The sequence below is a fragment of the Alnus glutinosa genome, chromosome 11 (assembly GCF_958979055.1).
Source record: "Alnus glutinosa chromosome 11, dhAlnGlut1.1, whole genome shotgun sequence".
Taxonomy (NCBI): domain Eukaryota; kingdom Viridiplantae; phylum Streptophyta; class Magnoliopsida; order Fagales; family Betulaceae; genus Alnus; species Alnus glutinosa.
The window spans coordinates 7,722,919-7,743,788 of record NC_084896.1 but is presented as its reverse complement, the minus strand read 5'-3'; the positions used below and the strand labels follow the sequence as shown (position 1 = coordinate 7,743,788).

Sequence of the window (20,870 nt, the reverse complement as noted above, 5' to 3'; positions counted from 1 at the left end):
CACCCCCTTGGCCAATAATGGGGTGGCCGGCGTTGCCAAGGGGGTGGCCGGCCACCCCTTAATTTTTTTTAGGTTTTTATATTTTTTGTTTTTAATTATTATTATTTTTATAATTTTTAAATTTAAAAAAAAAATTTGCAAAATTTTTTTAATGTGCTGTAGTGGACCGGTACAGCACCATGCGGTAGTTTTGAACTACCGCATGGAAGCCGGATCCATATATATATATATATATATATATATATATATATATATATATATAACACATACCAAGAACACAAATACCAAGTCACTGGTGCATTTATTCACTATAATTTCAGTCAATCAAAAACTATCACATTGGCTTTAAGGGGAAGGGGAAAAAACACACCAAAAAAAAAAAAAAAAAAAACAACAGATTAACTCTCGTGATTAATTTGAGATCTCGACACGAACAAAAATTAAAAAGAGAGAGTAGCAAGTAGCAGTATTTTATTTTGCCTGTGTCTCGATCGTTGCATGTGTATCCACTATTTAAACCAACGACGGAGCATTGGCATGACAAAGAACTTCATCTGTCCATCACTGCAATGACTCCCTTCGTGCTGACCGCAAGCAAAGTAGTGAGGCTTCCTCTTTTGGATCACGAACTCGAAGCCCTCCCCGCCTCCTTGTGTCACGTTGGCCAACATCTGCGCCCCTGTTAAGTTGCACGTTAAGAAGCTCCGGTGGTTTGGTAGCAAGTAGACATCGTGAGGAATTGTGGCATTGTCGGTTGGTGGATCATACTTGAAAACTGCATGCAACAACATTGTCAGTACGTGTCATCGATCGTATAAATAGACGTTATATTTCCAAAGTATAAGAAGAAGCGTCAATTAACTCACCCAAAGTGTCATTTACGTAGAAGGGGCCATTTTTACGAGCCCAGTTAGTGTAGCTAAAGTCGAAGCGCCAGCCCTCCGACCCGCCAACGATGATCTTGTTAGGGCCTTGACTATATTTTGGGTGAGGGGCGTATTTGTTGGCCGAACAAACTGCCAAGGTGGAAGCAGCCACAATCAGGATGAGACTGACGTGTGCAAAAGTGAAACCACCCATATCTTCTATCAGAGTGCAACTAAAGGAAGAGTGAGGTTGATTCTAAAAGGATATAGATTGTAAAATCAGATGTTGGCATTCACAAAGATCGGTTATGAGGTATTTATAGAGCGGAGCACAGAGAGAAAGGATGGTGTAAAACGGCCACTTTTTTCTCGATTGGTAGGTAGAAGTTTGAAAATACAATATGAAGCTCATTTTTTTCAGTTCAATTTTCAACGGAGTTGCAAATCTGGAATGGGTTGGTAAAAACGGAAGTAAATTCTTCTTTCAACCAAAAGGTGGTCAGCAAAAAATGCGATAAATAGTCCATTGTCTTTCGGTCGGAGGTATGAAATTGACGAACACAGAGTCAACGCACCAAGGATATTTATTTAGAGACAGTGGAGCATTAACCGAATAAGCTTGACAAATTAACGAGGGCGAGGACTACGGTGTAGCTAAGAAGGGTTTATACTTTGGCTGAGGTAATGATGACAGTTTTCATTGCACAATATCATTTCTTTAGTAAAATTAAACAAATGTTATAAAACTAAATTATGTACATAATGCTTGAGAAACAATACTATTAAAAGGCAATTCATAAACCAGGTAAATTAAATAGTAACTATTACAAATTTACAAATCCAACATCTAACAGTTTCAAACACCGGCCAGATGAACAAAAAGAAGAATTGGTATTGATGAACTTCCCATATGCAGCAACTGAAATGGATTCTTAATTAAGAATCGAAATATCAATGCAGGAATCACCGGTACTTTACGTGAATGATTTCACAAATATGAAACAGGCCGGATATATAATTTGATAGGTTTTTAGGAAACTTAAACCCTTTAGATTCGTTAAAAGAAATAAATCTTTTCAAATACAAAATTTGAGATTAATTTTCTACATCCCTACTAATGTTATTGGTCATTGCTGAAAATTGCCCACATGAGACGACATATCAAGTTATCAGCAAGAAGAAAGACTTGCTAAAATACGGTCTACAACTGCTGGTTTTGGTTCTCATGCATACAATATACATAGCCACAGGATAAGATCCCTTGAATGTTGGTCCAATTCAACAACATAGCCATCAAGCACAAGCATTAATGAGCTTCTTTTCAATACATTTTCCATTGCACCCTGCCACATTGAGCAGTGTTCAGTTAAGTTCAAAATATCCAACGAACAACAGTGATGAGTAGTTTCGAAGATCGAATAGGACAAGTAACATGACTCAAAAGCTTGGAATTAGATCGTCAAAATAATTCCAGAAATGTTAAGGATGTGTGTGTGTTAGTTATGAGGTAAGACTTAAGGCTACGGAGAAAACGAAATAGCCTCTTCTTCCTCAAGTTTCTTCCCAAGCAAACCCTGGCGTAAAACAATGTTTTGTGAATAATATATGCTATAACAATAAAAAAAAACAATAGTTAAGTCATTATATATATATATATATATATTAATTGTGAAATTCAATACAAAGACCCAAAATAAAACCCTGTAACAGATTAAAATTCGTATTAATTACCACTCTTTTAATTCAACCTAAGTAGCTCTTCTGACACTCCCCTTCAATTAAGTGACAATCAACCTCAATACACAATGAAAGGACCAAGTATATTGAGGTTGATTGTCATTTTATCTCCATTGTGCATTTTATCTCGAATAAAATGACAATCAACCTTAATATACTTGGTCCTTCCATGAAAAATTGGGAAAAAAATGTTGTAATCACATTAGCTTACTGGTAGTATGAGCCATTGCCCTATATTATGCTTCCGTACTTGATTGTGCCACTACTGTCTGTTTCTTACTTTTCAAGTGATTAGATTACTGTCTAAGAATGTATAATATCTTGTAGTAGCTATCGTCTACTTGAGGGAGAACCTGCCCGACTTGCATCAGTAAAACCTTCTACCCATAGATGTATATCCGGTTTATATAATATATTTCTCAATTAAGACCAAGAAATCTTTTCAAATATCACATAATACAATTAAGTAACAACTTTCCATCTGATCTCACGGTACTGTTTGGGGACATTAATAGTTTTTAGAAGTTTAGAGAGGACATTAACATTAATTACTGGTAGTTTGGGGATGACATTGACAATGTAAGAAATGGTAGTTTGAAAGAAGTATGTGTATTTTTTTTCCAATTTATTTTTATGTCATCGTTCGCTAAAGGTATAAATAATTAATTTCTTAAGACATATTAGCCATGTCTCGTCCTTAATTAATACAATAAATATCAAATTAATATCTTGATACATATTAGCGACGACATGTTGTCATTATTGTTGATATGCTCTCTATTACTATACTAACGACAATGTCGTTGCTGATGGGCAAATGAATTTATATGAAATTGAAAAACAAATTCAAATTCACATCAGCGACCATGAGTTTTTCTTTTTTCTTTTTTTTTTTTTTTCTGAATTCACTCGTCGTTGATGAGTTAATATGAAATTGAAAAACAAATTAAAATTGACATCAATTTTTCTAAAATTCACATTAGCGACGACTCTGAGTTAATATGAAATTGAAAAAATAAAATAAAATTGACATCAGCGACAGCTATTCAGGAAAATGATAGGCAGAGGACACTCATCCGTCCCTTGTCCTACTTTTAATAATAAAATAATATGTTATATATTTTTTTCATTTATTCTTTCTGATTTTTTCACTTTTTGTTTATATAATATATTATTTTATTATTAAAAGTAGGACAGGGGACGGATGAGTGTCCCCAGCCTATCATTTCCCATAGTCTTTGCTAATGAGTTATTCTGAAATTCACATTAGCGACAACAAAATAAACACCGAAATGCACATTAGAGAAGAGTTTTTCTGTTCTAATTTAAACTGAGCGTATGTATTCAAAAACAAATCAAGTGGCACACTACAAAAATTCTTATAGTTCTGGACGGTTTTAAACCGTACAGAACAGGTGAAAAACCGTCAGGAATCAATTCCTGATGGTTTATTCTAGATAGTTTTGAAACCGTCTAAAAAAAGTTGTCTGGAAAATAAATTCTGGACAGTTTGGGCACAACCATCAAGAATTCTAAACGGTTTAAAAAAAACTGTCTAGAATTAACCATTAATTTTTATTTTTATTTTGTCCTGCGGTCCTAGCTTCTAGGTTCTACTAGAAATCCATCGAAAATCAGCATTTGATCTACTGGAAATCCAATTGGTCTATTATATGTACGCAATAGCCACCACACACCTCTCATAAATAAAGATTAAAATCACACTTTTTTTGTTTGCGAAATCTTACTATCAAACGGACTCATAGTCTCATTATTTTTATGCTCTCTTTGATATTGAGTTAAAAATAAATAAATTAATTAATTAAAGTGAGGCCATTCTTATATTTGAATATTAATTAAATTATAAAATAATTATTATATATCTTTTATTTAATATGTCAATTAGAGGACATTCTTCTATTTGTAAAATGTATTTTATATATATAACTTATTAAATGTAGAATGACTTATCACTTGATTCAAAGACATAAAATAATACAATCACTACAAGAAACTTGATCATTAGTGGCCACATTATTAGCGGCCAACGCATAGTGGCCGCTAATGATCATATTATTAGCGGCCACATTTAAAGGTGGCCGCTAATAATGTATTATTAGCGGCCAAACATAATTGGCAGCTAAAAGTCGCCGTTATTTGTAAATTATTAGCGGCCGCTTAATTGTGGCCACTAAAAATGGCAGCTAATAACTTGGCGGGGAGTTGAGAAAAATTCCGGGAAACTATTAGCGGCCAAAAAGTGGCCGCTAATAATCCATTATTAGCGGCCACTTATGTGGCCGAAGTGGCCGCTAATAATATTTAGTTTTTTTTTATGTTTTCAAAATAATATGTGGCCACTTTTTTCCTTTTTTTATTTTTTATGTTTTCAAAATTTTCATTCTTTGTTTTTGTTTTTATTTTAAATATATATTTTTCATTCTTAATTTTTTTTTTCTTTAATTTTTTTAATTTGTTTGTAAAAAATATTTTTTTAAAAAAAAAAATTGGTTTTTTAAAAATAATAAAAAGAAAAGTTAATTTTTGGTTTTTCTATCAACAAAAAAAAAAAGTTCTTTTTCTTTTCTTTTTTTTTTTTTAAAAAAAAAAAAAAAAGATTAATAGAAAACTAGTTTTTTTTTTCGTTTGTTTTTTTTTTTTTTAAAAAAAATGTGGCCGCTAATAATGGATTATTAGCGGCCAAAAAAGTGGCCGCTAATAGTTTTGGAAAACAATTTTTTTTTTTAATTTTTTTTTATTATGTTTTCAAAATTTTCAGTTTTTCTTTTTGTTTTTCTTTAATTTTTTTAATTTTTTTGTAAAAAATAATTTTTTTTTTTTTTTCTAAAAATTGGTTTTATTTTTTATTTTTAAAAAAAAAAGAAGTTAATTTTTGGTTTTTCTTTCAACAAAACAAAAAAAAAAAAAAAAATCGTTCTTTTTCCTTTTTTTTTTTTAAAAAAGAAAAAATAGAAAACTAGGTTTTTTAAAAAAAAAAAGAAAAATTGTTTTCATAATTAATGCACTATGGTCAATCAGATAGTTTATCAATCATATTAATCGATCAAACCTTCATTGTGTGAAGTTTGATCAGTCGAACTCTATCACGATCGATCAAATGATCTATCGATCCTATTGGTCTATTAAAATTGATCGAATGATCTATTGATCATATTGATCGATTGGATGATTTATTGGTCCTATTGATTGATCAAGATCGATCGGATGATCTATCGGTCCTATCTATCGATCTTATTAGTCTATCAAGATCGATCGAATGATCTATCGGTCCTATTGATCGATCACGATCGATCGGATGATCTATCGGTCCTATTGATCGATCACGATCGATCGGTCCTATTGATCGATCACGATCGATTGGATGATCTATCGGTCCTATTGATCGATCACGATCGATCGAATGATCTATCGGTCCTATTGATCAATCAAGATCGAATTGGTCTATCAAGATCGATAGGATGATCTATCGATCCTATGAATCGATCACAATCGATTTGATGATCTGTCGGTCTTATTGATCGATCACGATCGATCGGATGATCTATCGATCCTATTGATCGATTTTGATAGACCAATATGATCCATAGGACCGATAGATCATCCGATCGATCAATAGGACCGATAGATCATCCGATCGATCAATAGGACTGATAGATCATCCGATCGATCGTGATCGATCAATAGGACCGATAGATCATCCGATCGATCGTGATCGATCAATAGGACCGATAGATCATCCGATCGATCGTGATCGATCAATAGGACCGATAGATCATCCGATCGATCGTGATCGATCAATAGGACCGATAGATCATCCGATCGATCGTGATCGATCAATAGGACCGATAGATCATCCGATCGATCGTGATCGATCAATAGGACCGATAGATCATCCGATCGATCGTGATCGATCAATAGGACCGATAGATCATCCGATCGATCGTGATCGATCAATAGGACCGATAGATCATTCGATCGATCTTTATAGACCAATAGGATCAATAAATCATTTGATCGATCGTGATGGAGTTCGACTGATCAGACTTCACACAATGAAGGTTTGATCGATTAATTTGATTGATAAACCATTTGATCGACCATAGTGTATTAGTTATGAAAATAATTTTTTTTAAAAAAAAAAAAAAAGACGAAAAATAAAAAAGAGAAAATAGTTTTCTATTAATTTTTTTTTAAAAAAAAAAAAACGAAAAAAAGAACGATTTTTTTTTTGGTTGAAAGAAAAACCAAAAATTAACTTTTTTTAAAAAAAAAGAAAAACCAATTTTTCGAAAATATATATATATATTTGATACAAACAAATTAAAAAAAAAAATTAAAGAAAAACAAAAAAAAAAAAACAAAAAAAAAAAAAAGGTTTTTTTTTTAAAAAAAAAAAACTGAAGATTTTGAAAACATAAAAAAATAAAAAATAAAAAAAAAAGTAAAAATATTATTAGCGGCCACTAATAATCAATTATTAGCGGCCATATAAAAAAGTGGCCACTAATATGTAAAACACAGCGTTTTGATGCCAAAATTTAGGCGAATGGTCTTGGCGCTATGGGATTTTTTGGGACGAAATTTTTCCAGGCCAGTTTCTTCACTTCCATCTTCTCCCCTTTCTTCAACATTTTTAGAAGCCTCTCTCAAGCTCTATCTCTCGTCCACTCTCACCTCTCTCTCTCTCTCTCTCTCTCTCTCTCTCTCTCTCTCTCTCTCTCTCTCTCTCTCTCTCTCTCTCTCTCTCTCTCTCTTTCTCACTTCCCTGTCGAGTCTCTCTCTCACGCTCTCTCTTTTCCCCTCAACTGCCATACTACCCCTCACCTCCGATCTCTGGCGCAGTTTCCAGCTAGCTCCATCGACCGCTTCTCCGGCAACCTCCAGCCAACGCATTTGTCTAAGATTTGCACTTCAGCTGCACTGGTATCATCAATTTAAGTTTTTGGGTAAAGATTTTATTTTTCTTACTTTAATTTCTTACCATTTAGGGATTAGAGAAATTTCTCTCCATTGGGTGATTTGGGTTTGTGCTAAAATTGAATTGGATCATTGTGGGTTTCCATTTGTGTCCAGCTTGCAGTTTTGGCCCGTGAGTTTATTTGAATTAGAATTAGCCTTTTCTTACTGTACGAGGCTTCTTTTATTTTTCTAATTTTGATCAAGATAGACTAGGTTGTTATGCATTCTTCTGTCCTGTTCTAGGATGATATTAAAGAAACAAATAATTTCACAACCATGATATTTATGGAAACACGTTGAAAAAGGTATGCCTATAGTGCATTGTTTAGCCTTCTTCCCTTCGACATCCTTTGATCCATTTCTCAAGCAAACTTGACTTATTGCAGGCAATGAAAAAAGAAACATCTGGGCACTTTGGGTATGCCCTTTTGACTATCTTACAATGTGCTCACCATCCAGGAAAGTATTTTGCAAAGGTATTAATTCTGCATTTTTCCACACATTTTTGTCCAACAATTTCCTGATGTTTTCTCATGATGTAATGTAATAAATTAATTCTGAAATTTGATGGATGCTTTTCCGTTCTTTCTATTTTCTACATATCCTTGCTCTAAGGTTTATAGGATGGATATAAAAATTGTATACTTATAATATACTTAGAAGAGACGTAATGTATGGCAGATTTGGGGAATTTGTCTCTGTGATTGTGGTCAGCTTAGAGTTAAGAGAGTCATTAGGGGTCTAGGGTTTAGAATTTAGGATAATTTTTTTAAGTTTCATATCTGCAGGAGCTTATAAAAATATTCATAACCAAAGCAACGACTACACTAAAGACTATTTTAACCCAAGACTTAATGAGTTTACCTTCAAAATCATGTAAGATGCATCTCAATATGATGTTGTACATGAGCTCCACACATAGACAGATTTTCCCTAATCTGTCCTATATTATTTTGGTATTAGGACAGAATATCCTATTATAGAATCTTAGATTTTCTTCCTATTGGCATAATTACTCAAAAGAACTAGTTTCCAAATTCAAGGCTCTCATTGAAGATTAAAATGGTACAAAGAAAGATATGGGGCTGCCAAAAGACTTGAGAGAGGCTTCAGGTAGGATTTTGCTTATGTGGGATAGGAGGGTGGTGTAAAAATTAGAAGAGTGTGGGGGAGTTTATTGTTGCTTGTTATTTTAGAAATGGTGAAGATCAATTTACTTGGGCTTTTGCTGGTATATATGGTCCTAACTTTGATAGTGATAGGAGGTTTTTATGGGATGAATTTGCTGGTTTGCTCATTTGGTGGAACTTGGCATGGTGCATTGGGGAGACTTCAACGTCACTCATTTTCCTAGTGAGAGATCCAATGAAGTCCGTTATGGATATTTCTTTTATAGGTGGAACTTTTACATGGTCGAACAACTAGGATCCTCCCTCTAGGTCTAGAATAGGCAAGGTTCTAGTTTCTCCTTATTGGGAACTCCAGTTTCCTGAAGTGTACCAGAAGAAGTTGCAAAGTCTTTGCTTGGATCATTTACCCATTTTTCTTGATTACCTACTCTGAAATTTAAAAGGAATTGAGGAGATGGTTAAGTTAAAAAAATTAAATAACTAATTAAGAGTCAAAGGGCAATAATAATTCCAAGACATGCAGCCAAAAGAGAAGGTACATGATTGAAGCCAGACATTGATCATGCATAATAAGAAGGCAATAATAATCTTGTTTTCTTTTTCTTTTTCTTTTTCTTTTTTCTCCTTAAAAGAAAAAAAGGGGAATCATTTGTCTATATATATATATGGTATATATTTTGAATTTTGAATTTTGTTGGAAAGGGACTAGTCTAGTCAGACGGTCTTAGAATTATTTAGTGCCAAATCCCAACCAATATTCGTTGATTATGTTATCTGCATATATATTGAGAGAGAGAGAGAATGTTGATCTGCCTTTTGATATATATGCTAGACAAATCATTTATTTATTTATTGATTTATTTCTAATTGAATAAAGAAAGAGTTTTTTTTGTTTTTTTTTTAAAGGGAATAGAGAAAGAGTTATTGGGGAGGAGACACATGCATCATTATTTTGTTTATATTAGATGTGGCTGAGATATCTTTATTGGCTTCATTTGTTAATTTTTTTTCGCCTTATTTTTTTTTTTAAAAGCAAAAACAGTTTTAATTGTTATGAAAGTGTTTTATATTTTATGTTTTTTGCTAATTTTTTTAAAAATAAAATAAAATAAACAAACAAAACAAAAGAGAGCAAAAGAAGAAGAAGAAGAAGAAGAAATTCCAAACAAAATCAATTTGTTTTTGTACTCTTTTTGGAAGATTATTTGTCAGTGCCTATATATTAATGATGTATTCATTTATTGGTTACTTATTCATGCATAGAGCTGAAATTTTCACTTTTTTAGTTTCAGACCATAAAGAGTAGCCTGCGGGGAAGTTCAAGCCGTGTGAAATCTTTCATAGCAAGTTTGGTATGGTATCTGCTTCCCCCTCTTTTGGCTTCTTGAGAGTAAAGAATTGTTAAATTATGTTGATTGGAGTTCTGAAACTTTGCAGAATCTTGTGGACCTTGCTGGAAGTGAACGTGCCTCCCAAACAAATGCGGACGGTACAAGATTGAAGGAAGGCAGTCACATCAACCGTAGCTTGTTGACACTTACAACAGTGATCAGAAAATTAAGGTAAGCAAGTGCAAATGTCGAAGCACCACGGTTCAATACATTTGGAACTTCAGGTTCATGAGTTTGTTTTAGCGCTATATTATGGCATTCACGAAACAAACTGAAATATTGAGACCTCGATATAGTTTTGTTAGAAACAAAAAAAAAAAAAAAAAAAAAAAAAAAAAAAAAAAAAAAGGCCTTAGTTTTCGTTAATGCTAGCTGTATCAAGTTGCTTGCTATCGAGTGAAATCTGCTAACTTTATTAGAAACATAAAAGGCCTCCAGAAAAAAATAAAAAAATAAATAAAGTCTCTCAATTCTTGTTAACAGCTGTATCAAGGTGCTTGCTTTCAAGTGCAAACTATTAAAACACCAGTACCATAAACCTATAAAAAACAATTTTTAATTGAACTGGGATGATTATATGTATAATCATCCCTCAATTTTTATTGCCTTATCAAAAAAAGCCATTAGATAAACATAATGGGGATTTTATGGCTAATTGTGTGGGATACATGCATTGTTTAATTGTTTGGGGGAAACTGACATACTAAACAATGCATGTATCCCACACAATTAGCCATAAAATCCCCATTATGTTTATCTAATGGCTATTTTTGATAAGTCCCTCTTCTCTAATAATTGCTCCCCCCCCCCCCCCCCCCCCCCCCCCCCCCCCCTCTCCTCACTAGTTTGGTCACTGAATGCTGAACTAAATTGAAAAATAAAATAAAATAAGATAGATTTTTGCCATTTATATACATATTTATAATAAGAACAATACCTTTTGGATACCTCTCCAAGAGGGGCTGTCCTTCCTATGAGGTTTTGAGTAAACTACCTTAGAATGGTTAGACCATAAATCTTCTGGTTTCTGCAGATAATAATAATTTAAAAGGAAAAAAATTGTCATAATTGTAAGCCCAAAAGCTTTTCAGCAAATGTGTATCAAGGTGAGACTTTACCATATTGGCATCGGGAAGTTCTCTCACTGTGTAATCTGTTAATGATTCGGCACTGTGGTATACTGCATACCCTTTTTAGCAAAATAAACTTTCCTCTCACGTGAACTATCACATTAGCTTATAAGTGTAATAAGTACCACGTGGATTGTCATGTGGCACTTTGCATTTTAATAGCTAAAATGATAGTGTCACATATATAACTGTAATACCCCAGATTTTAAGACAGGACGCCTTAAATAGAATTTAAGACCTGAGTTGATCAACCGCTCGATCGACCAGTTTTGCCGATCGATCGACTTATTTCTCTATTGTCGCTCGATCGACAATATTTATCGCTCGATCGACTTGTCAATTGATAATCGCTCGATCGACTTTGAAATCGCTCGATCGACATTATTCTGATAATTGTATCTTATTTGCCATTTGTTCCAAAACCTAAATATTTGATAAGTTAATTAGAATAATAACATTCCTAATATTATTATATTTTGTAATAATATTATTGACATATAATATTATTTTGGCCTAACATTATTCAGTATAATAATGTTATTAGTTTAATGATGTTATTTAAAAATTAACATTATTTATGAAACGAACTGGACTCAAAACGGATTTAAAATTACGCCCTAGTGAGTCATTAATGAAAAGATTTTATAAAGATACTCATGATTATTAATGATTTGTTTTTATTAAAAAAGTAACTCTAGTTAATTTAACTAGATAAAAGTTAACCATAGGTTAACTAGATATTTTTAAGGTTAACTAAAGTTAGTCTAACTAAGGTAAAATTAACCATGAGTTAAATCCGATATTTTACTTTTAACTCGTGTTAATTTAACTGAGGTAAAAATTAACCATAGTTTATTACTTCTATAAATTAAACCCACTTCCCTTTCAACAAAATTTGCACCACTCAATTCATTGAGCTTTCCTTCTTTCCTCTCTTTATTTCTTCTTTCTTTCTCCTTACTCATTCCTTGTCTTCTCCATCCGAGTCTCCGAAGAGGAGATGATCGTTGGGGAGAAGGGAGGATCAGGTAGAGAAATGAAAGGCAGAAAATAGAGCCAAAGAGAAAAGAAACCCGATCCTTTTTATTGTTCTTCTTTTTTTTCCCCTTCTTTCTCCTTCTTTTCTGTTCTTCTTTCTTCTCCTTCCGTTCTGTTCTCTTCTAAAGACCGACTGAGGCAGAGAGATCAGAGAAGAGAGGGAGAGATCGTGAGAGAGGGAGAAGCCGACACAGAGAGAGAGAGAGAGAGAGAGAGAGAGAGAGAGAGAGAGAGAGAGAGAGAGAGAGGCCGGAGCTGAGAGTGAAACCGAGAAAAGCCCGGAGAAGACCCGACCGGAGGCCAACCTTCCGGTGGAGCCAGAACCGAAACCACCGAACCCAGCAGAAACCCAGCCCACCGACGAACCCAGACCCGATTTTCGGCAGGCAGAGGCGCGACTCCCGGTGGATCAACGGCCGGTTGAGCTAGGGGCGATTTCCGGCGGTTCTGTCCGAAATTCCGGCGACTTCCAGGGGCGATTTTCCGGTGAAATTTCCGGTGAAGTCAGGAGCTTTTCCGGTGAATTTCTCTAGCCTTAAAATCCTGATGATTTCTCATAATTCCTATTTGATTTATTGGGGTTTTCTGTTGTGTATTTGGATTAACCCGATTGTGTGTATTTTGGGTAAAACCCGTGTGTGTGTTTGATGATGATGGTTCTTATCATGGGAGTTTTGGTTGTTGTCCCTGTTCTGGCCAGTGGGTGTGCTTTTAGTGTGTGTGGATTCAATTGATTGATTAAGGATGTGAGTGTTGATTATTTTAGTTGGTTTTGAGAATGGAATTCATGGAAGTTGTAGTTATGGGTGATTTGGCAGATTCGGGTTCCTTGTACCCTTCCATGATCAACCATGTTTTATGAAGTTGTATGATTAATTATTAGTATTTCTGTTAGAAGTTTATATACTAAAAATATATGTTGGTACTTTGGGGTGTTGACAGTTTTATGGTGCTCTAACCGAATGGGGGCCTGTCCTTGAAGTCTTGATGTGTGTATACCTTTGCTATTAACCGAGTTCTTGTGGATCCTCTAAATGGATATGTTTGGTGTATACCGTTCATGTGTTTAATTGTGGAGATTATGAGTTGTGAATTAGGAGTTAGCTAAGTTGAGTTGTGGCCCTTATGAGTATCATATTTATGGTGGTTTGATGATTTTTAGCCAATTGCGTTAGATGAGGTTGGACCAATTTCTATATGCGTAGGTTTAACTATTAGGTGTTGTTTTAGTTGCTATTATGCTTTGATGTTGGGAGTGATTTGGTTAGGTCTAGAATCGGGTATTTTGGTAATTGTCTTATTAATATATATTATGTTAAGTGGTTTTCCTAACTAAAATGATTAAGTGTACCTAAGCGTATAATCACAAGTAACGATGTTAACACTTTGTATATAAATACATATTTATTGCAGAGAATAAGCTATTATGAGAACTGCACCAAAAGGCTGTAAGTATCTCTATACTTACTGGGGACGAAGCTGGTTGATTTTCCTATAATATTATGTTTACTGTTTTATTTACTTGTTTGCGCATGTGATTTTGCATATTTTATTATTTCTAATAACTTGTCTAATAACAAGCTGTTGGATCAAGATCCACGGTGGGTATGCGAGGCTTCACGTGAGTTCCAAGGTTCTCAGTGAATGAGGAGATACCTGAAAAGAATAATAAATACAAAAACTGGTGTACCAAGGTCACCAGGGAAACCAAGGTTTCCAGGAGCCAAGGCTCCCAAAGATTATAATTAAAAGTTAAGTGAGGAAACCAAGGTTTCAAATAACACGCTAAACGTGCCAAGGCCAACAGAGTAGTGGAAAAAGGGAAATACCTAAGACTCTACACTTAAAACTGTCATACCATTGCTTTATTATCATATTTATATTCACTTCATGACTGCAGAACATGAATTGCGTATACTTATGATCATGAAGCTATATTGCATTGTGTTGTATTCCATAAATAAACTAGCACTCATATTATTATTGGAAACAGTGGACTCACTTTTGTGTTTTATTTCTATGTATATATGTATACTGGTGCAGGTTTATAGACAAGGAATAAAGCTCAAGAGGTTTTAAAGCTAAGGACGCATAGTTTGCATTTGTTTGTAGTTTTCTATGTTTATAATGTTTTATGTTGACAAGATTGCTAATAATTTCCATGTATTTTCTTGTGTCACTGTTGACACATGTTTACATGTATTTGTCTAAACATTTTCTTTATGATCATCTAGAAGTATCATAGTTAGAAGCTCTGTCGTGTTATTTATTCCAAACCAGTTAGATACCTTTTTATTCCGCTGCCAAATCTTAACTCTGAAGAGGTTGTAGTAATGTCACGTGGAAATTCGAAAATTTCCACTTACGCCTTTTTGCAAAAGGCGGGGCGTTACAATAACCACAACCAATAGAGATGATTATACATATATAGGAACTTTAAGGACTAGAGGACCAAAAGTTTCAATATTTGGACAACAACTACAAAATAACTATATAACTTTAAGAGAACATATAACACGTGATTTGGTATATCAAATCATTAAGGACCATCTTTTTAGGTTCAACGTTTGCCTCTCTGTTATTTATAGGATCTTTTTAACAAGTAATTAAATAAAAATAAGATGGATAAATATGTGGTGAGTAATGCTTAAAAATGATACTGAGTGCTTGTTTAAAAAAAAATCTAAGTGTTGATTTGAATATAACTACTATATATTATATAATCACTATTCTATATGGAATTAATTGGCTGATTTAAATGGTAAAAAGTTGGTTGGTCTGGATCCAAGTCCATTTTTTTATTTCTTTTTTTATTATTATTCTTATTATTGTTTTTTTTTTTTTATTATTTACAATATGGAGTAGTAATTCTTAATTTCTTTTTCTATTGAGTGCGCGTGGTAGCTATTCTATTATGCTTTTAGTTATCTAGTATATAACATCATAGACTATGATTTATGCTTTGTTGTCTACTTCCCTTTTTTTTTTTTTTTTTTAATGAAATCATCGATTGTTTCTAAGTTATTTGGGAATGTATAATAGTATTTATGGAAACAACTTTCTCGTGGTATATTAGCTTGTGATGTGCTGGGGTATATTTGTAGTCTAGGGGCTATGAACGTTGTCGAGATGACCAAATAGTAATGTTGTCACTCATTTTCATTATCTCTTTAATGATATTGACATAAGTTGTCATTCTCTCTCTCTTTTTCATTCTCCTAAACCATTTCTTGTTGGTATTCTTGTGACTTGGGTGTTAATGTAGGCAAAGAGTAAATAGTTATAGAGACATCAAGATGGATCGGAGTTGGATGCAAGAACCTACTAGATGTTCGGATAGATATCAGGCTGGTGTTGAAGAATTCATAAGAATGGCGGGTAATTGTGTGGGAGTAGATGGTGAGACAAAGTGTCCATGTCGTAAATGTGGAAACAAAAATTTTCATCATATTGACTTGGTAGAGCATCACTTGTATGTACATGGAATTGACACTAACTACACTCGATGGATATTCCACGGGGAAGAAGATCCGTGTAGGGTAAATGTTATTGGCAACTCGCAATCTATGGGTGTGAATGAAATGATAGATGAGATTGATGAGGTTGAAGAATTGTTAGGTGATGTGCGTATGGGGACATTCTACGATGCTAACATAGGCGAGTCCTCTGCTGCTCAAGGTTCCACAACCGACGATCAATTGCCGAGAACATCTTTTGACCGACTATGTGTAGATGGCCTGAGAGAACTTTATCCAGGCTGTAAGAAAATTTCAAAAATCTCTTTCATTTTGAAGATGCTTCATATAAAGGCGATTTGCAACATGACAAACAAGGCATTCGATATGATGATTGATTTGATAAAGGGGGCCCATCCAGATGGAGAGACCTTGCCACAATCATACAGAGAAGCAACAAGGTGGACCCGAGACTTGGGTATTGGTTATGAGTTGATACATGCATGCAAGAATGACTGTGTACTATTCTGGAAGGAGCATGCTGATAAAGATAAATGCCCAAAATGCAACACTTCAAGATGGAGTATTGTCAAAGGTAGTGGTAAGAAAATTCCTCAAAAAGTCTTGCGGTATTTTCCAATAAAACCGAGGTTGCAACGGTTGTTCACATCAAAAGATATAGCCAAACAAATGAGGTGGCACAAAGATGGACGAGAAGATGACGGCAACACTTTCAGACACCCGACCGATTCCATTGCATGGAAAGAGTTTGATAAGGAACATGACTGGTTTGCTAGTGATTCCCACAACGTGCGACTTGGTTTGGCAAGTGATGGTTTCAACCCATTTGGTAATATGAGTACATCATACAGTATGTGGCCAGTAGTATTAGCACCGTACAATTTACCTCCGTGGATGTGTATGAAGGCTCCAAATTTGATATTGGCATTACTTATCCCTGGACCCATGGCCCCCGGAAACGAGATTGATGTTTATTTGCGGCCGTTGATTGATGATTTGCATGAATTGTGGGATGAAGGCATAAGCACTTACGATGCATCGACGAAAGAGACATTTAAATTACATGCAGCATTATTGTGGACAATAAATGACTTTCCTGCGTATGGAAACTTGTCTGGGTGGTCTACCAAGGGAAGGCTTGCATGTCCGGTGTGTAACAAGAATACAACATTCAAGAGATTGAAGTATGGGAATAAGACGTGTTACATGGGTCATCGTAGGTGGCTTCCTAGAGGTCATATATGGCGCCGAAAAGGAGAATTGTTCGATGGTACTGAGGAGCATAGATTAGCACCTAAAGAATTGTCAAAAGATGAGCTGTTGCGGCAACTCGATCGCGTTACAGGTGTGAAGCTTGGAAAAGGAAGTGGGACAAAGAGAAAGCGCCCAAATGATGAGTTGAATTGGACGAAGAAGAGTATTTTCTTTGAGTTACCTTATTGGTCAACATTAAAACTAAGACACAATTTAGATGTAATGCATATCGAGAAGAACATATGCGACAGTGTATTAGGTACATTGATGAATATTGATGGGAAGACAAAGGACACATACAAGTCACGATTAGATTTGCATGAGATGGGTATTCGTAAGGAATTGCATTTGTAGGGAAATGGTGCAAAGGCGAAAATGCCACTTGCAAAGTATACTTTGACAAGAGATCAAAAGAAAAGGTTGTGTGATTGGTTGAAGGGAGTTAAGTTTCCAGACGGGTATGCATCTAACATCGGTCGGTGTGTGAACAAGCTGCCCGGAAAGCTTTCGGGAATGAAAAGTCACGATTCTCATGTCTTCTTACAACGCTTACTTCCTGTTGCAATCTGTGGGTATGTAAAGCCTGAAATACAAACAACGTTTACTGAGTCGAGTACTTTTTTTAAGCAGTTGTGTGCACGGACATTGAAAGTAGATGTCTTGAAGCAAATGAAGGACAACATTGTCATAATCTTGTGCAAGTTGGAACAAATATTTCCACCTGCGTTTTTTGATATTATGGTCCATGTAGCAATTCATTTACCTCGAGAGGCTGAGCTTGCGGGACCAGTGCAATACCGTTGGATGTATCCAATTGAAAGGACACTTGGTAGATATAAGAGGTATGTACGGAACAAAGCGTGACCTGAGGGTTCAATTGCCGAGTGCTACGTCGCTAATGAGTGTTTGACCTTTTGCTCAATGTATCTTCATGATATTGAGACAAGATGGAATCGTGCCGAGAGAAGTGCTGATTTTGGCCGAGAAGAAAAGGAAGAAGAGTTGGATGTGTTCAGTCAACGAGTCTGACCGTTGGGTGCAGCAAAATTGGTAACACTTGATGAGAATCTTTTTGCAAGGGCTAAATGGTATGTGCTTAGCAATTGTAAGGACACTGATTCATACTTGGAGTAAGTGTAGTGATAGAGATTTCTTATCATTACTTTAAGTTTACTCACGTCACAAGATGATGGCTAACATTTTATTTTGGATATATATGCAGTGAACACTATCAGTTGATTGAACGAGATGGCTGCCATGACATTCAGAAGAAGCATGAGACTAATTTCGAGCGTTGGTTTAGAGATAATATATACCGTGGTGCGTGCAATGCAGGAAATGTCCCAAAACCATTATATGATCTAGCATGCGGGCCTGACCGTCAAGTTAGATCTTATAGAGGTTGTATTGTGAATGGGGTTAGGTTCCACACAAAAGAATGTGCACAAAATCGTACTACCCAGAACAGTGGAGTTGTTGTTCGAGGTGAGCACAACAAATCGATCATTGAGTTCTATGGTGAGCTGAGGAACATTTTTGAGTTACGTTATCCTGGCACAAATCGGGTGTTCCTGTTTGAGTGTGATTGGTGGGACACTGGGAGTACGAGGGGAATGAAAATGGACAACGGCTTTACGATTGTGAATACTTCTCGTAAATGGTACGAATCTGACCCGTTCATTTTAGCAACTCAAGCTGCGCAAGTGTTTTACCTGAATGATCCCAAATTAGGTGATAGTTGGAAAGTGGTGCAGAAGTTGACCAATAGAAACATATACGAGGTTCCAGCAATAGTGGAGAGAGATGATGACCAAGGTATGAACGTTGATGTATACCAGGAGCGTGTATGTGATGGGGGCAATATTGCCATTGTTGAAGACTCCGCTATATTATGTAGAGATGATCCAACAATACCTATTGATGAATTATATGTGCACCTTGATCCAAAGTTGTTCGTTGGCAATAACCCGCTGATTGAAGAATACGACACAAACTCAGAAGAGGAGGAGGAGTTATCTAGCAACAATGATACGGACTCTGAACATGTAGACGATTCTGATTACGAAGATTCATCTTCAAGCGACAGTGATGCAGAACATGATGATGACATGTGTTAATATAATGTATTACACTTCTCTTTTCTTATCATTAAGGTGTAAAATGCGTTAACCATCTTCGTCAAACCAAACACTTCTATTAAAATATAATTTTTCTCATTTTCTCTGATCTACAAAAATCTAACCGTTCAAACTCAAATCCGACTTAGGTAACGTGATCTACGAAACCCGATCTACGTTTCTACTGATTGGTTTGAGGTATTTTCGCAAACTCTTGGTCTTTAAGATTTTAGATTAAATCTAAAGATATATGAGTTTGATTTTATGTGTACATAGGATTTGTTGTGAGAAGCTTGCTAAACACTCTCCAAGTGTTGGATTTACATTTGGTGGAATTTTTGGTATTTAATTTTAATTGAGTTTTTATGTGATTAACCCTTAGTAAAAGCTATTGGGTTAAAAATATTGTGTTTGGGGTAGTGTTTTATAAATTATGATTTAAAGCTTAGAGATCCTAATTTGATAGGTTAAACTAATTTGGGGTTTTTAAATGATTAAAATCTAGATGAATAAATTATGCTAATAAGTTAGTAATTGTTGTAAAAAGATTAATGAACATAATATTAGAGGTAATGATATTGAGAAAATGTTAGTGATAAATTATTTAGAGATTAATGAATATAATTTTAGGGCTAATATTATTTTAAGTGTTAGTGAAAATAATTGTATTCATGATGCAATCAAATAATTAACAAAAAGAAAAAGAAAAATGATATGGGCTATTTTGAGAAAGTCGTAATCTTCAATGGCTATTTCGAAGGAGCAGTGACCTCCTAAGACACCAAAAAGATTCTCCATTTGTTAATATTCAGCATGATATTTTATCGATTAGGGTTACACTTATATAGAAGACGGCTAGGTCATAAGACATAACCATTAGGTCTAGCCGTCATTACATCATGCAGGAAACTAACTAGGAAGAAAATAAACTAATGGAAAATACATTTCTTATTGGCTAAAACACTTAGGGAAATAATATATGGAGATTATACTCCTTATTCTCGGCCGACTCACTACAAAAATTTCAAGACAGTTTATTCTAGACGATTTTAAACCGTCCAAAAAAATGGGTCGGGAATTCGGATTCTGGACAGTTTGGGCCAAACCGTCTAGAATTTGTTATTTTTTTATAATAATAATTATTATTTTAATATAATTTTTTTTTAAGCGGTCATAGCTTCTATGTTCTGCCGAAAATCAGCTCTGGTTCTACAGGAAATCCATTGGAGAATCAGGCTTCTTCCGTTCTTCTTGGGTTTAACAGGTCATTGTTCTCCTTCGGGTTCAACCGGAAATCAACGGAAGATCCGGTCACTAGGTACATATCCCAGTTGTCAAAAAATTCTTCACAAATCAAACTCAAATTTCACAATCCGTGAATCATCACAATTCAAACACAAAAATCATCACAATCCGTGAATCATCACATGGAATACCCTTTTCAAAACCCCGTCTTTCAGCTGTGAATCATCACAATCCAAACCCAAAACAAACACAAAATGTAAATCAAGCCTAAGAATTTCACTTACCCAAAAAAACAAAAAACAAAGATCTGTCCGGTGGTTTGGAAGAGAGTGGTGACGAGGAGGCCAGAGGGGGGGAGAGAAAGAGAGAGGAAGAGAGAACCAACCGGAAATAAACGTATTCCGGCTGGATCTCTCTCTATATTCGGCTAGAGATCCGGCCTGGCGTGGGTTTCGACCAGGCGTGGGTTTCGGCTGGATCCGGCCAGAGATCCGACCTCAACGACG

The 20,870-nt window shown here is 35.0% G+C and overlaps 3 protein-coding genes across 3 annotated transcripts; 2 read left to right on the top strand and 1 right to left on the bottom strand.

The window, feature by feature from the left end:
• Window positions 1–272: 272 nt before the first annotated feature.
• On the bottom strand, window positions 273–1,151 carry LOC133882345 (blue copper protein 1a-like). Its single transcript, XM_062321489.1, has 2 exons — window positions 867–1,151; window positions 273–775 (listed from the first exon to the last, which is right to left on the bottom strand). Exons 1-2 carry the CDS (start codon window positions 1,078–1,080, stop codon window positions 510–512), a joined length of 480 nt encoding a protein of 159 aa, XP_062177473.1. The 5' UTR covers window positions 1,081–1,151; the 3' UTR covers window positions 273–509.
• Window positions 1,152–8,781: 7,630 nt separating this feature from the next.
• Window positions 8,782–17,356, top strand: LOC133881067 (uncharacterized). The gene is made up of 4 exons (XM_062320030.1): window positions 8,782–8,814; window positions 10,000–10,065; window positions 10,151–10,275; window positions 15,538–17,356. The coding sequence occupies exons 1-4, from the start codon at window positions 8,782–8,784 to the stop codon at window positions 17,354–17,356; spliced, it is 2,043 nt and encodes a 680-aa protein (XP_062176014.1).
• A 21-nt stretch (window positions 17,357–17,377) lies between these two features.
• Window positions 17,378–19,119, top strand: LOC133881065 (uncharacterized). Its single transcript, XM_062320029.1, has 3 exons — window positions 17,378–17,844; window positions 18,082–18,132; window positions 18,225–19,119. Exons 1-3 carry the CDS (start codon window positions 17,378–17,380, stop codon window positions 19,117–19,119), a joined length of 1,413 nt encoding a protein of 470 aa, XP_062176013.1.
• Window positions 19,120–20,870: the final 1,751 nt, after the last annotated feature.